A 17,180-nucleotide genomic window follows, 5' to 3' on the forward strand; every position below is an offset into this window, starting at 1 on the left:
GACCAGCACTATGCTGCACCTACACTCCCCAGATGGCAGCCACCCAGTTCTAAGGTCTGTGCTTCTGCTACTGTTTCTAGTTAAGTTTTAGTAGGTGTAAATTAATGTGAATTTGGTCTATTTCTCTTCAAGTATATATAAGCTGTTATCAAACAGGAAGTGGGTAATTAAATTGTGGCAGCTTTCCAGAGCTCCCAGTCCTATTTACACCTAAAATGAAACAAAGCTGTAATGGGCCTGAGAAAGGGAGGCAGAGCCCGCTGTGTACTGAAGGCGGACTGTCTTTTGTTACTGACCTGTTTCTTGTAGCCAGCATCTATGGCCATCCTGTTCCACCAGCTCCCCTGTGGCTGGCCTGCACTGCTGAACACCACCAGGGAGAATAGTGACAGGCAGAAGGCAGATAAAACACAGTGCTGGACCTGTGCTCCAGCCCTTTTTTCCCCCACTTGCTGAAGTAGAACACACATATGCTACAGAACTCCAGTTCAGATCAAGAAACATTAACAATTATTTAAAAATTCATTAAAATATTCAACTTTATTAACAGTATATTTACATATTTTTTTCCTGCTCTTGGTCAACCATGGTGAATGTTCAAAGGTAAAAAAGCATTAAGCAATAACCACAAGATGAAAACATTTTAAACCTATACAATACTTTATACACAAATTTATACAAAGGAACACTTAAATAATACAACTGGACACAAAAATATACACTTTTAGAGAAATTCACATCAGTAATTGTATAAAGCTCTCTTCTGTACTAAGGGTCCTGAAAATTTAGGACTAAAACATTAGCTCTGTAATGCAAAAGGGTTATTGTGACAGTCCTCAAAGGCCACTATATAGCACATGGACAGATTCAAGGCTATCAGCTTATATTTCAGTCTGTGTATTCAAGTTTTGAGGTCCTTTATGATTACGCAAACATCAGAAATATAGTAGTATAATAAACGGTACTTAGGAAAGCAGAGGTTTTGAGCCAGTATTAAAATTCGTAGGCTCAAAACACCCACTTAATGTTTAAACAAGTGTTTGATACTACCGTTTATTCAAAAGTAGAAAGAGTAAATGCACTTACATAAAAAATAACTTTTACTGCTCAGCAAGCGTGCTCGGGTGATTTTTATATTAGTACAAACTTAAAAAAAACCTGCCATATGACTTTAAAGATAAATGATACCAATTCACCTTTTCCAACTTGAGTAGATTTACATTAAGGCTTTGAATCATCTGACCCAAAATTTTACAACATTAAAATGAATGGGTCTGCACGGATGCCAGTGTGTCTCATTGAGACTTAGCACAACTAGAATTAAAGCTCACCACCTTAAGGAAACAGAAGGACACATGCTCATGCCTTGACTCCCTTCTTTGTTGTCTCTGAACTAGAATGTAAAGTTTAGTAGTAACAGTATTTCATGGCAAGATACAAGTACGTAACAGTTGGTTTTTAAAAGCAAATTATTAATTCAATGGCAACATCTTTGGAGAAACTTACCTTTTTTTTAATTCCTATGAATTTCATGCAGAAAGATACTTCTTAAGATTACACCTTAAGAAATGACATTTTGGATGTAATTACTGGAATGTGTATCCCAAACTGCTGATGGAAAAAAAAGTCTAAAAGGTCTTTCTGGATTTTTGTCATACATTTGTATCTTGCAATAATGGTTCTTTAGCTTCACCAGGAGCTTGTGGACTGTGGGGATGGCCATGGCTGCCACAGTGTTTCTTCCAGCTGCTGGATCGTACGTTTAGGTTTGTGTGTTCAGGAATAAACAAGGCAACGAGTAGTGCCAGCAGCACAGAGCACGCGCCAAATAAGAATGGGGGTCCGGGAATTATAGAATTCTGAAAACAACAACAGTAAGGCCACAAAGCATTAATGACCCTTCAGACACATGTTAACAGACTACACTTGCTAACTGCACACATTTCAAAAGTGGGAAGAACTTTTTCTTGCTCCACTAGCCAATGCAGCATTTGGCCCCATGTGCACTCTTTTAGAAGAAATAATGTTACGTCCTAAGACTCGGGAGAGGGAGCGCGTGGTTCTTATCCATGTGTGCCAACTTCCACTTCCAATGCAAGGCCTTACTGCTGAGTTTCCTTAACAAATTAATAGCTTGGTTAAAAGGCTAAAGGACAACAAAACATTAAACATGTGAAAGGTGATAACAGTAGTTATTAGTCCATCCTTCCCTCAGTCTGTTCTCTTCACAGGGTCATCAGTTGTCTAATTACTACCAACTGTAAGTTAAACCAAACCTTACCATCCAGTTGAAGAGAACCCTCCCCAAGAGTGATTTCAGAACCTCTTTATGTGCTTCATTCACAGTCAGCATAACAAAATGTAATACAGCATCATACTCAAGAACATGATCCCTTCCTAATGTCTTTTTTTGGAATTAATAAGTAAAAGAATACCTGTTGCAAATGGTATTGTGTGACCACACTACCTCCTGCTGGCGATTCAGGCATAGGGAGTTCATTCAGTTCAACATGAAATATGTAGAATATAAAACCATAAAGTGCTGGTCCCAAACCATTACACAGTCCTCGAATTCCTGTTATCATCCCTTGAACAACACCTGGGAAAAGTAAATGCACCATTATCTATCTATATTTATACATACATACATACCTATCTCAGAGGACTATGAACAGATCAGTAAGACTGGTCACCTTCAGACTGATACAAGCAGGAAAGCTCCTCTGAATGGTGTTGCACTATAGATAGCAATAAACAAGGGGCACAGAAAAATTGCCATTGTAGTCTATTCAGGTACCTTTGCCACCTCCCTCTAGGGACAGAGTAGTACTTCCCATGCTATGCTCATTCACAGACCAGTATATATACACAACATCCTTGCTGTCTCATGCAGGAGAGAAAGCAGTGGATGCAACCTGGACAACTAAGCAAACTTTTGTCAAAAGTGAGGAAAATCAACAGCATATTAAGTCTGCAAAGTATTTCGCCACTGTTGGGACCCATTGAATGTTTTCCCTCTGTGCCCGAAAGACACGATCCGCACACATTACAAGTGACTTGGATTTCGGTAAGATGTTGTGACCTGTGCTGAGGTGTGTGGCCCGCTCTGTGCCAGGCTGCAGGCTGACTGACTAGCCCTACGAGGGAGGACACCCCGACATGTCTGTCTTCACAGTGTTCTTTGCCTAGAATTCCACATACTGGGACAAAACCTACCCTGCTGGTCTGCATCAGCCGTTCGTGAAACCAGTGCGCTTACAGCTGGGAAAGTAATACTGGACATGGCTGCAACCGCTCCAGCGGCCCACATCATCCTGCAAACAATACAAACTCAAAGTGATGGCTCTGCATGGAGGGCGTTCTGCGTTTGGAGCGTATCTGTGTATGTAGGTGTGTACAGATAGATACACGTACACACACTTCAGTGTCTCCCTTGGATAAAGGAAGAGATGCAGAAAAATACAGTATCATTCAGATATTAAAATGAAATTTACATACCACGGTTCTGATCCAAAGCCATACCACGCAAGCTGTAGTATTTGAAATCCTAGGCCCAGTAGGATGGTATTTTTATTTCCAATGGACCGCATGAGTAAACTCAAAACTATTGTCTGATGGGGGGAAAATCAAAGAAAAATGACATTCTATTCTAAATGTTAAATGTATGCAGATAAATTAATGAATTAAAAAAGCAACAAAAAACCTCAGACCATTTTATTCTAAATGTTAAATACATGCAAGTAAATAAATTAATTTTTACAAGCCAGGTAAAACTTTCCAAAAGCAGTACTGGCTGAGTATTCAGGAGCTTCTACCAAAAAAATAGCAATCACTCAGCCAGTAATACGAACGAACTGTCACCCCTTCTTTGATTTAGTTTTCCCAATGCAATACAGTTTGCAGTTAATGAGCCAAACCCTAGTTGGCAAGTTGTTTTTTCATCTAAGTTAATGTAAGAGTGTTCATCAACTGTTAGAGACTTGGAAAAAGAGCTGCGGAAGCAGCGAGTCACATTTCTGGAACCGCTCTTTTATGGAAGTTCTCTACAGTGCTTAGCTCTTTCAAAAGTACCAAATTGGTGAAACACACAGCAGTAACTGACCTGTGCAATAATGGAAAGAATCCCAAGAACTGCTATAAATGCTGCAACACTTTCAGATGAAAATCCCATTATCTACATTAAAAAAAAGACAATGTGATCATTAACCGAAAACCATGTATCATGATGTCACAAACATCAGTGAGGGAACACACAATGCAGAAGACGGGTATTGCTCAACTCCTCCCTAACTTCAAAAAAAAAGTTGAAATCGACAAGTATACAAAAATAAAGGGGCATAAATAGAAAAAAAGTAAATGGTTCCATCAAAAAATTAAAAATGTTTAACATAGTGAACCTCGTAGTCCAAGAATAATGCAAATAATTACAAAATATGAGAAATTGTTTTATAACTCATCCCTCTCATCTCTTTTTCTCTCAAAACCAGAACAGCAAGAGGACTTAAGTCAGCTGCTGTAAGCTTTCAAGTTGTACTAGTTATCTGTACTTGCTGTATTAATTCAGCGATACTGAAATCTTCCCTATAGATTTACCTCTGTTCAAATCCGTATCAAAATGTTAAGTTACCTGTCTGAGGTATAGGAAGAAGCTGGAATATTGACCTGCCTCTGGGAGGTAGGAAAGAAAGACTGTTATGCAGATTAGCAGCACAATTGAGTCCTGGCCGACTTTCTTCAGTGACTACAGCAAGAAAAAAAATATAAAACGTTTAATCTTCATATTCAGAAAAGCATACCGAGCAAGGATCTGAAAAGCAGGTGAATTAATGAAGCTATTATGTGGTACCACCAAAACTTTCCCTGCCTGCTTAGCAAGATCATTGTCAAAAGTATTGGCAGCGATGCAAGGTTAAACTTGAAGAAATATGGGCTTTTTTTTTCAAGCCTGAAATGTAGTAAATTCAGTCCCTTCCCTGTCTCAAAAGCTCAACATTTACAAATAACAACATATTCCATATTTAAATAGCTTACTGCAAAAGGGTCAGCCTGTTCCCATGAGATAGGTGCTCCCCAGGATGCCGGCCTCATCTTCTCCGGCAGTGATTCTGGTACAGCAACAAGAATAAAACAAATGTCTAACAAGGCTATTGCTGTAGCCAGGACCACAACCAGGCTGTCTCCGTAGACTCGACCAAGGTAGGCACCAATAGCAGGGCTGGTAACTAAACTTGCCGCAAAAGTTGCTGAAACCTAGAACAGATAACGGCCAGTAAGATTTTCCGTGATTGAAGTCAACAGTATTGTTCCCCATTCTGCCTCACTTTCAGACACCTAACCATTTTAATCAAGGAACAATTAAAAGCAACCTTTTTCCTGTGACTATGTGGTAGCAGCTGTGTATTTCAGACAGACAAAATTTTTTCAATAAAAGCTTTTTTTTTTTTTAAATAACTGGACAGCAAAGTGAGACTCACAGCACTCTTGCATGTACTGACATAATTAGGTTTGATTAACTATATAGTCTGCTGATATCTCTGGGAAGTAATGACCTGTATTTAATCTTTGTATTAGTGAAACATGCAATGTCTGTTAAGAAGAAAAAAAAAAAAAAAAAATCACATGTTGCAAAGGCATATTAAATTTAATATGCTGGTTAATCCAACTCAGCATAATGGATCTTCAGAAAGTAGTTTCCAGTTCACCAGCTGGCCTTGTCGTGAAAGATGTTAACTTCAAAACGGAAGGAGCCTTCTCAACACCTCTCAACCCCTGATGTGTACAGGCAGAAAGAAACTGTTTAGTTCTACATCTCTTGCTTTCGGCTCTTCCTGCTGAATATGACAGTGGACTCTGTAACTTGAACGCAACAGATAATTCTGCTACTCCATAATACACAGGGCTGCGAAGGCTCCTGAGATCTGGCAGGTTATCAGGAGGTAAAGGAGAAATGGAGGTGAATTGTAAGAACTTAAGACAGATGAGTTACTCAGCTACATTTGATCTGAACTGGAGCACAGCAGCGTGACTGGAGACACGAGCGGGAGCAGTCAAGATATCAAACAGCAGCAGTTCCAACATTATACAGGAACAAAAGGTTAGATTTTTGAGAAGATGACAGAGTAGTACTAGTGTGAGAAAAAAGGGAGGAGTAACTAAAGCCCCTCAAATTACATCATTAAAACTGACAATAACCATTAAGACAGACATCTGAAAGACAGCTTCTAACACAGTCATATTTTATTTAAGTTAGAAGCACAATATTCACGAGATGCAGGACTGGATGACAAGAACAATTAAACAGAAAAACCTTACACCAAACTAAAGTCAACTTGCCAGAGAAGAAACAAAAATACAATTTTGAAAAGCTTTACCTACTTAAGTGTTTAGTACTGAATACCACAGGAACAGAGCCAAAAAATACGTACCAAACCATAGGCCATGCTTCTTTCATGTTCTTGGGTTATGTCTGCTACATATGCAAAAACCACAGAAAACGTCACTGCAAAAACTCCAGAGACAGAGATAACAGCGAAGTACCACCTAAGGATATTACAAAAAATTAGAAGAGAGCTAAATAGAAACAAAATGTCTCTATTTACAATCCAAGTGCAGCTCAACAGTAAATAATCTTGTCCAACTTTTTCTGACAAATACTAAGATAAACTCGGATAAAGCCAGTGTGAATGTGTCTCGACACAGTCGTGTAATTCCTCCTTGGCGCACTGAGTACACAGATAAATAGCATAATTCTGATACACCTACAAAAAGCTGCTGTGATGAAGTACTTCTAGGAAACGAGGTGTTAGACTAACTTCAACTGGATGCCTGTGACCCAACGCTAATTAGGAACTTCAGTATTTTGAGAATCTGGTCATTGAGACGTCTCAATGACTTATCAAGCCTTATCTTTACGCTACAGACACTAGCGCTCACCATTTGAAACATCAATCTCCACTTAGAAACGAGCTGCTTCCCAGAAAAGGGATGAAGGATCCATGAACAATCCGTGTGACCGGAGAGAAAACTGAAAAGGCTGACTGAGCTACCTGAACAGTAGTCCAACAACACTGAGTTCTGACTCACGCGCTACCTGGGGAATGTACGTGCCAGTTAAGAGCTTACTAACTTGCACACAGTGTGAAAGCTGTCGGATCTTAAAAATTGCAGCAACATTTTAGGTTACAAAAGGTTATTTCACGCTCTAGCTAGCATTACGTTTTCATTTCTGCATAGTTGGTTAGTATTTGAGTAATATGGCCACAATAAAGACCTGCACAGTTCACTGCAAAGCAGTCTAATATCTTTTGCAAATGTGCTGGAGTAGGAAGTGGGGCCTACAGCACAGAGCTCAAAACCAGCAGCTCTTAAAATTCTGACCAAGGCTTTTGACCTCATGGCAGTGACTTCAGTTTGACTCTGTTCTCCAACTTTGCACCAAAGTAATACAAAAGCCTCAACCTTCCATGGAGCACAAACAGTATTTTATCCACGGCGCTACAAACATAAGCATTGTATGGCAACCTTGACAAGAAATGGCAAATCTAGTGTGAAATAATTTACTAACCATGGGCTGATCTTCATTAGTGGTATCGGTGCACAGGTGAAAAATACAGTTAGCAGCAAGAAGGACTTTCGTCCCCACACATCAGACAGGGCACCTATGAGTGGGGCACTAAGGAACGATAATAAGCCCTGAATGAAACAAAACATTTTAAGTTAGACCTAAGTGGCTGGAATCACGATAGCTGACCGTACCCTAATCTGATAGCAGGCTGGGCTCTATTTTTATTAAAGTTGATGACTACAGCACAACACGTAGAGGGCAATACGGTCAAGCATTACTGATCTTCTGTCCCATGTCTGATTACATAAAGTTTGAGATTTATTACCTCAGAGCTCCAGAAAATTCAAAATGCAGATGATCCACTCATACTAGAAGTTTTATAAACTGTACATCACAGTTTTCTACATTTAGAATTCACATAAACATAATACCCTACTGGAACAACAAGCTCCAAGTAAAAAATTCTCAAATTTTAACACCATGTATGTTACTTTGGGATTAGTCACCTACCTTTCTATTTGCTGAACCCAAACAGCAGGTACAGACCAAGCAATATCTTACTAAATGTAAAATGATGCATACTTGCATTTTTAGTAATCATGTATGCCCCTGTTTTATTTATACTGTTAAAGCTATTCTGAAAACCCCCTCGAACGTTTCTCTCAGCTGTCAGTCATTTCTCTCACCATCCACTTTAAATTGTACTTGTGATTAACTTTTGTCACCTTACCTTTACTCCTTGAATTAGTCCATTCATTAGAAATGTATGTTTTGGGAAGGTTTCATGCAAAACCTGGAGAAGAAATACGAACATTGTAATTTACACAATATTAACTATAAATATGGCTCATGATGCATCCAGCTTCTACAGTGGCACATCCACAGTAGTTTTATCTTTTCATAGAATATAGAGAAAGAAAAAAAGACACACCACAAATAATCTATTTAATCTTTAATTCACATGGACGGTACTTTTGAGATTTTAGCTTTACTTGAGAGAGGCCTCAGTTCTTTCAACACTTTGGGAAGGATTCATGTCATACAACTTCAGTGTCTGAAATCTTAATAGAGCACAGAGAACCTAGAAAACTATCTCAGCCCAGACTCTCCACGTGTTACTGCGTCATCTGTAGGGGGCTGTGGGGAGAGAGGAGAGACATCATCATTCTGAAGTGCCTCTCAGTTTGGTGACCAGAGCCCAGATAGCAGGTTAAAACAGGCACCTTTCTCGGTCTGTCTTGCATTATGCAAGATGGATTCCATTTAGTGACCAATGTGCAGTTTATACCCGAGAGACTGTTCGTGGTCAACGTCAGCTTACAGAACTGCACCAAGACTGCATTTTAGGTGGAGTTTGCTTGGAGATCTTTAAGCCTTCGCTCCTTTTAATTTGTAAGCATGTGTCACTCTCAAAGATTAAATCCAAATGGAAAGCAACCAGCTACATTAGGAAGTAATTTGGTACAAACACGTTGGTATGACTGTCTCGCTAATCACAGGGAAGCTTTGACTGGTGTAACAGGGTCTGCGCTCTGAAGCTTCCATTTAAGGCAAAGCCAGGTCAGCAAAGATCTCCCTACCTACACACACACACGCTTCCATAATTTTCCCAAATTTCAAGTGTATTTTTGTCCTTACATTTGTGAAGTGGCAACTTTTTGTAGCATCTTGAAAGGAAAGATAATTTCATTACTGCCTTACTGTTTTCAAGCCAGAAAATATTTACATGTAAGCTTGAGTATTAGCAGACTTGCACATAAACAGCTATGCTGCAGGATTACACTGCTTTAATGAAATAATTTTAAATTCCTGATTCCATGTAAAAATATAAAACCTTTCACTTGCACAACAGCGCAGCTCAATGATACATAATTTTGGTTTAATTCAGATGTTCAGTGCCCTGGCAGTAACTGCCCCATCTCCCATACAGTGAGAAAAAGATTAAGCACATCACTTACCACCAGAGTGGGTGCTGTCAAGAGTCCCCACGCAAAAAACTCCAAGAAGATGACTATAACAGCGTGGTAGACACTAGGTGATCCTATTCCTTGAGGCTAAACAAGAGAAAAAACAGGCGATTAAAACATCCATCAGTCTATCACAGTCATGAGAAATGCCTCTGAACACTATAAACAGAAGGATTAAGAAATGAAACAGGACTCAAAACATTGGACTACAGTTGCTCAAGCTAGCTGGTACTGAGAGAAATTCCTTTTTTAACCCTTTCTGCTAACGTCCTCAAGTGTTTTAATCCTCCGCAGAATACAAAGTGCGTTCCCATCTTCAAATGCAAAAATAAACAGACTCTTCTTCAGATAATTAGTTCCTTTTCTGTGAGAAAAATGCTTAAACCCACACAATGCCACATGGAAATCAAGTTTTCATAATTTCAAAATATGGTAGCGTTCACACTCAGCTATCCCAAGGTCTAATTACCTGGTCTATCAAACAGCTTTATAGTACTTCTGTTACTAAAGGGCACCATGGCTACGTACAAAACTTTGATAGCTCTAAATCAGGAAAGAAAAACTGAAATAATGAATGCCAGAAGTGAATCTCAGGAACAGCACTGATCACTTCCCAAATACTGAGAAAGAGCCCTATTACCTACAATATGCTTCAAATGTAGGAAGAGATCTGGATAAAAGACTTGAAATAAGGAACTTCAAATTCTTTGGTGATTTAGTATAATCAAGAAGTACCTTTTGAAGAGAACAAAAAGCACGTGGGTGGGACAACCTGCTCATCTCATATAGTCTGTAAATGCTACCCTGCCAAACAACATGCCACAGTTCATCATTTGCAAACTGAGGAAACTGTGCACTAATTATTTTCAGATGAAGGTAGTATGAATAACTCATAAAAAATCTCATATACATTATTTAAACTTTAGGGAAGTGCTGCCTTAATATCTACTTTCCCAGCTTTGTGTGAAGGTGGGTTACTAACAGAGGATACTCATTTGATTAGACCATGCACTTAATGCTGAGCAAACACACACAGGCTAAGGTCCTCAGCTGCTTCTCAAAAAGGCTCAGGGGGATCTTATCAACGTGTGTAAATATCTGATGGGAGGGAGTAAAGACAAGACAGCCAGACTCTTCTCAGAGGCGTCAGTGACAGGACTGGAGGCGCACACTGAAATACAGGAAATTCTACTAAAAGCTTGAACAAAACCAACCCCTGGAAACAGGCTGCCCAGCAAGGTTGTGGAATCTCCATCCCCCAAACTTTACTGGACACAGCCCTGAGCAAACTGCTCCAGCTGAGCTTGTCTGGCGGAAGAGGGTGGGCAGTCGGATTAGAGGTGTTCAGACGTGCCTTCCAACCTCAAATACGACACAATTTTAAGTTTCAGTTAGGTAATATTTGAGTCTTTCTTTTATTACAAGATTTATGCAAGTCATACCTAGCTTTTCTTTCCAGATTCCAGTATTTCCAACACTGGAAAAAAGACAAGCCTTTTGAACAACTGTAGGAAATAAATATAGGAAGCCACACTGGCTGTTCACCCCTATCGCTAGGAAAGATCATAATTTTCAAAAGTAACCATATCAATATGTAAAATGTGAGCTACTAAAGCACCTTAGCACTGTGCTATTTTTCTTTTCCAAGCTCTTTTCAGTAAATACAGACATACCATACAGATATGTCTGCTATTTTTTCATCCCATTCTCTTAAGGAGGTAAATTAACAGGTACAGAAAGTGGCTGTAATTATCTTCACTTCCCACAATTCCTTTCCCTTTCCACCCACAACCTTTATTTTAGTTTTGGGTTAAAAATTTATCCAGCTCTGCACAAACCATAAGTAACAATCTTAGCTGTTCAGCTTAGTCCGATACAGAAAATCAGGCTCATTCCCACAGCCCCCAGATTCCCGTGAAGTTATTGGCTCGTGACCCCCCAGGGTATTACAGACGGTGAGGGAGGAGTCAGGAACCATCCCTGTCCCTCCAAGCACCAGGGGTCAAAAGCACCTCCATTCTGCTCACATACAGCAAACACGAGCTCAACAGCCAGCTGTCTCTATGCCGCCCTCGTCCAGCTCTGGGCAGCTACTCAGAGATCACACAGACAAACCAAAACAACAGAACGAAACCAGTGGCTGTTCTGCCCAGCTAAACTGTTGGCAATTTTAGAGGCACACAGGTGGGTGACTGCTGCCCTCTTGCCATGCCGTCCAGCTGTAAGCAACCTGATCAGATGTTCCCATTGCATTAGCAGAAACAAACAGAAGTGACATTGAGATCACTAGGGTTAAACTTCCTTCCTTTTGTGTTGCTAACACTCACTTATCACAGATACTGTTATCTGTTCTTATCTATAAAAAAAATAGTAATTTAGTCACATTTAGATCATCGCCTCTATAGCTGTTTTTAAAGATGGTTGCAGCTATAAAGTAGCAAAAATACTCCTGAGGTGGAAGAAAAAGGGAAGGAAGTTTATAAGTGGTTACATTACAGTGCATTAAGACATATTATGTGCATTCAGTCCACAAGACTTAAGTCTAGTCTGATGTACCCTCCTACCCCAACACATACAGCACAGGTGTTGGGTATTCAGCCCTGTCTTAGTCTACAAACCCGCCCCGCTGTGCTTTACAAACTGGCTAACCTAGCGTAATGTAATGTAATAACCTAAGCGCAACCAAATCAGGCGGCCTTACACCTGGAGATAAAAGATAAGGAGCCTTTGTGTGAACACCCTGGAATGGAGATGTTCCAACCTGAGTAACAGCAACCCTTCGCTGCAACTGTGCAGCCAGAGCAGAGAGCATTTATGTTTGGCAAAATCCGTGGCACAAAACAGTGCTCTAAGAATGCCCCTTTCTCTAGTTAGAGAGAAAAGGTCTTTACCAAACACCTTGCACTGTCAGTCATGCCGGTGATAACAAGTGTATATGCCGGGCAACCCTAAGAACACACATCTGATAACCACAGGATAACTATCAAAGCAACCAAGGCATCAGATATAAGATCACTGCTGCTGCTCTGCTGCTGGAAAGGAAGAGGCACCAAATAAAGTACTAAGCTCCAATTCTCTCCAGCATTGCCCAGGCGTGCACCTCCTAATTCATTTCATGAGTGCTTGAAAAATGCATAATCCTATATAAGATGAATTCCAATTGGTCATAAAGGCAAGCAAAATTAAGAACAGTGTTGAAACCACTTCACTGGTGTTACTGCCTCTCCTCTGGTGCATCTGACAACACAGACTTGAGTACACACACCACTACACATTGTTTTCTGTGATACAGCAACTAAGCTGCAAAAAGACCACAAAAATACCACCAGGCACCAACCCAACCTCTTGCAACACCCATCGCCTCGCCAAGGGGACCCAGCGTAACCTGCGGCAGGAGGAGAGCCTTTGCAGACGCAAGGGGTGGTTTTTCCCTTTTGCTTGTTTTTTTCTTTCTGCATCAGAATCAGTGATTAGAAGTGACAATAAATTAAATGGACTGAAATTCTTCCCTGTCAGTAGGCTCTTCCTGCTTGTGACACTGCCTCAATAAACAGCTGTATATTCTTGCCGGCAAGACAGTCACAGAGTTTTCTTTGATGTCAAATAGTTTCAAAATAAACCAATCAGGCTGGAAACTGTACACTTAGATACTTGATCAATTTCTGGTTTGCCAGTTGGAGACATTCAAGACACAGGCCATTTTCATTTACTTCTTTCCCATAATGTCACATAGCATGTTGGGTAAGCAAAGAAACTAAGGAGACTGAGCACAGAAGGCTAATTAAATATTTCAGCAAACATTAAAAAAAAAATCCAAGCATAAGGTTTTTGCTGTCATTATAAAGAATACCCTGCTATACCACACTTCATAATTTTAAAAATATATTTAAAAGAAATAAATTCTCAAAACATTTATTTGAAGGCAGAAAATATCACAAGCTGGTATTTTTGTTATATAAACAATCTACAAACCTTCATCTAATGTTTATAGCCCATTTTTGCACTGTTTGAAAAACAGCTGAATATCATACAGAACTCATGAAAGTTTGCACTCTGCTTTTGAAACTGGTGGGAGACACTGAACGCAGCACCATAAGTATCACTGAATGCAGTTGTTATAACATCCTTTCTCCTCTCTTGGCACAAGAAAGTTAAAGTTGAGAGATAAAGGACACTTGGAAGTATACTGTATTTTAATCAATGATTACTCCAGAAAGAAATTCTGAAGCACCATGTCTCATGAGGAACAATATTTACTCTGCTTTTATTAGTCATTCTAAAATATTTGCATTTAACATTTGTACAAGGTAATCTCGTACATTTCTGTCTTTACAAAGAGCAGGCAAACATGAAAACTGAAAGACATCAACATCCATCACTGGAATTAGTTTTGCTTCTTACCACTAAGTAATCCAGACAGTTGGACACTAGTTCAATGAACAACTATAGTGACTCTGACACCACCCTCTTCTCCATTATTGTTCCAAAACGACAAACTGAAGGGCCACCAGCACTTTAATCTGTCAAGATGTCTATTTGAAATAATGATACTTCATTTAGAAGAGTGCAGAGCAAAGCTGTTCCACTGTTACACAGTGGAAAAAAAATCCAGGGGCAATGATACATTGGAAGTAATGCTACTCATCAATTAAAAAAACCCGAGCGCCAACAGCCAAAACACTTAACAGCTTCCTTCCTTTTTAAAATTTACATATTTAGAGGAAGCAAGACAGTGGGAGGGAGCTGCAAAACACTTCTTCCAGACACCCTTTTCGGGACTGCTCTGATGCGGGAGTCTGTCCCGCTCGCTGGCCTATTCCTTCTCGGGCTATAGAAACCGAGAGGACAGGAGGCTGCTGTGACGGCGACCCACGCTTCCCGCGGCGGGCTCTGCACCACCGGCAGCACGGCACCGGCCCGCGCTCGGCGCCGCCCGCCTGCCCGCACCGTCCCGGGCTGCGGCGCAGCCAACAGCTGCTGCTGTGCGTACAGCTGCTGCCCCGCAGCTCCCCCCTCCGCAAAGATCCCCTGAAAGGCGTCTCAGTGCAAAGTTAGGGTCAGAGACGTACCACATGACCTCGGACAAACGAAAGCGATCCGCAACCTGCTACGCCTAGCTCCTCAGACGACACTGTTTCGCACACTTGCTCCCGAGTCCGAAAAATCGTCCCACCCTGGGAAAGCGCCTTTCCGAAGACGACCCAAACCAGCGTGTCACCCGCACAGGTGTTTCTCGGGCAACTGTCTCAATGAGGAAACCGGCCCGGGATGCCGGAACGAAGCTATCGGGTCTGCAGCAATCCGCAGCATAGAAGAAACCGAAACCTCGCCACAGAGCTCAGCCCGCCGCCGGAGCAGGGCCCGCTCGCAGGCCGCCAGCTGCGGCTGCCCGAGGCCCGCCAGCCTGGGCCCGGCCGCACCTGCTCCGGCCCCGTGCCTGGCCGCTGCCAGTCCTCCGCATCACCGCGGGACGCGGGGCTCCGCCGCCGCCAGCTCGCCCCACAGCCGCCCCCCTCCCCTCCTCGGAGCGGCCCCGCCGCTCGGCGCCCCCGGCCCCGCCCGGCCTCACCGTCCCGCCGTCCTTAATGATGATCTTCTTGGCCAACATGATACTGCGGTTCACGGCGCGTTTCTTCTTCTTCCCCCCCTGGGTCATTTTACCATCCTACAGCCCCGGGGGGGGGGGAGCGGGGGCAGCAGCGGACCCTCCCCAGCAGCCAGACCTTCGTCTCCCCTCCCCGCGCTTGCCGCCGCCACCGCTCACGCACTCGGCGCCATCTTGGCCAGCCACCCCCGGGCGCAGCCGCCGCGCATCACGCGATCGCCCCATTGGCCGGGCGCCGGTCACGTGCACAGGATGCGCCGCGCGGGACGCCCCCGGCCGCCGCGCCCGAGCCCGGGCGGGGCCTCGCCTTGTTGCCTTTCGAAAAATTAATGGTTGGAGTTGGGAAAAATGAATAAATGAGTAAAAGAGAAGAGACTGCTGCCAGGCGCCGTGCGGTTCGCTGTGACGCGGCCAACAAGAGCCAGTCCCCCGGCTCCTGTCAGCGGGCTCGGTGCGGCGGTGCCCAGCCCGGCGGCCGGCCCGAGCGCGGTGCCCTCTGCCATTCTGCGCCACCTCTCCCTTAACGCCTCCATCTTTCGGCACACCGATGGCCCAGCTGTACTGCTGGAGACTCGTGACTTTTTTCCCCGTCCAGGCAACACTGGGATATTAAAATACATTGTCACGGCTTTTTCTGCCCCTCGGAAGCCTCAGTTTCTCACACACCTCCAGCCGCATCAATCCCCCGAGCTGCTCCCTCCCAACCGAACCTAAGGGATCCCCTCCAGACCCTTCAACTGGGAGGCCCCAGTTCGCTGAGGGGCCTGGAAAAAAGGAGCAAAAAAAGGCAATTCTTACTAGATACACCTGTTAGACATCAAAAGACGTTTCTAGAGCCAAAGTACATAACCACAGACACAATCCATCTTAAAAATCCAACTTGGAGATACTCTGCTTACTCTCAAGTTTTAAACTTTGCTATAACAACTTTAAATGGGCAGGCCATTTCGGGTTCTGATTTACCACACGTCCTGCAGGTAGTAAGATAACAGGGGTCAGCTTTCCCACAGCATCATACCCACTAGAGGAGAAAATCTTTTAGAAATGTGTACTATTATTATTAATTATTCTGTGGCTTATAGTTTAAATTCCTCACCGCTGATGTCTGGCAGCACTAAACAGAGCAATACCTGTCCACATCCAGTAATACTACATTCACCAGCTCAGACATAGCTCTCCATGGCCATATCCACATACCAGACTTCTCTTCTGTGTTCTTCTTCGCTCAGTCATCCAACTTGCAGCCCTCTGCCTGCATAGCCCTATCTCCCCAGCTCCTGCAACATCCCCGTTTCCCCCAAAACCTCAGCCACACATTAACATCTCCATACAAACAGCGGCTGCTACGCTGAACCTCACCCTAATGTACAGACCCATACGCTAGCTCCCTTACGGCACAGCCACCACTATGTCAACAAAAGGGTGTAAATCACTCACCACTTAAGATCATGTGGGCTTAAGTTAAACTATTAGCCTTAAGACCAAGTACCCTCTTATCAGAATGCAGCTTTTAAGGAATGTAGAATTTAATGAGGCATAGCCCTAGTCAGGCCAATGGGTCTACTCTGCTCTCACAGTGAGACAAAGGCAAGTAGACTCTAGCTCATGACACAGTGTGGATCTACTGGGCTACCCATAGGGGAAGAAGGATGTCTGCAGCCATTGCTATTATCAGTCATTTGTTACAAGTCTTAAGTTATGCCAAGTATGTGACAGTTCTGTTCCAGGGTTTCTCACCCCTTTTATTTGAAAAGGAGAGGACTCTTAAAATTTTGCCATGGTTTCAAGTCTGCTCCGTGCAGAGAGTGCTGTTACAATTTGGTGGGAAAGTCACACACAGACATGTACATGACATGTAAGGAACTCGTGTAAAAAAGTTTACAGAACTACATCTCAGCAAAGACATTTTGTGACTAGGCTGATTAAGCAGCTGTTTTTCTATCCACACCTTTATATTAGACCTACCTCTATTATTGATGTCATTAACTCAAAATAAATGCATCGTAAATGTCAAGTTTGCACAGGTAGGCTGAGCAGACGATTC

At 42.4% G+C, this 17,180-nt stretch overlaps 1 protein-coding gene across 1 annotated transcript; it reads right to left on the reverse strand.

The window, feature by feature from the left end:
- Positions 1-1,652: 1,652 nt before the first annotated feature.
- MFSD14A (major facilitator superfamily domain containing 14A) lies at positions 1,653-15,187 on the reverse strand (the record flags this gene model as incomplete). The annotated part of the gene is made up of 12 exons (XM_082002988.1): positions 1,653-1,859; positions 2,436-2,599; positions 3,217-3,314; positions 3,499-3,611; positions 4,103-4,174; positions 4,628-4,741; positions 5,032-5,250; positions 6,426-6,540; positions 7,565-7,692; positions 8,295-8,357; positions 9,523-9,618; positions 15,101-15,187. The coding sequence occupies 12 exons, from the start codon at positions 15,185-15,187 to the stop codon at positions 1,653-1,655; spliced, it is 1,476 nt and encodes a 491-aa protein (XP_081859114.1).
- Positions 15,188-17,180: the final 1,993 nt, after the last annotated feature.

Source organism: Phaethon aethereus (genome assembly GCF_964289735.1).
Source record: "Phaethon aethereus genome assembly, chromosome: 8".
Taxonomy (NCBI): Eukaryota; Metazoa; Chordata; class Aves; order Phaethontiformes; family Phaethontidae; genus Phaethon; species Phaethon aethereus.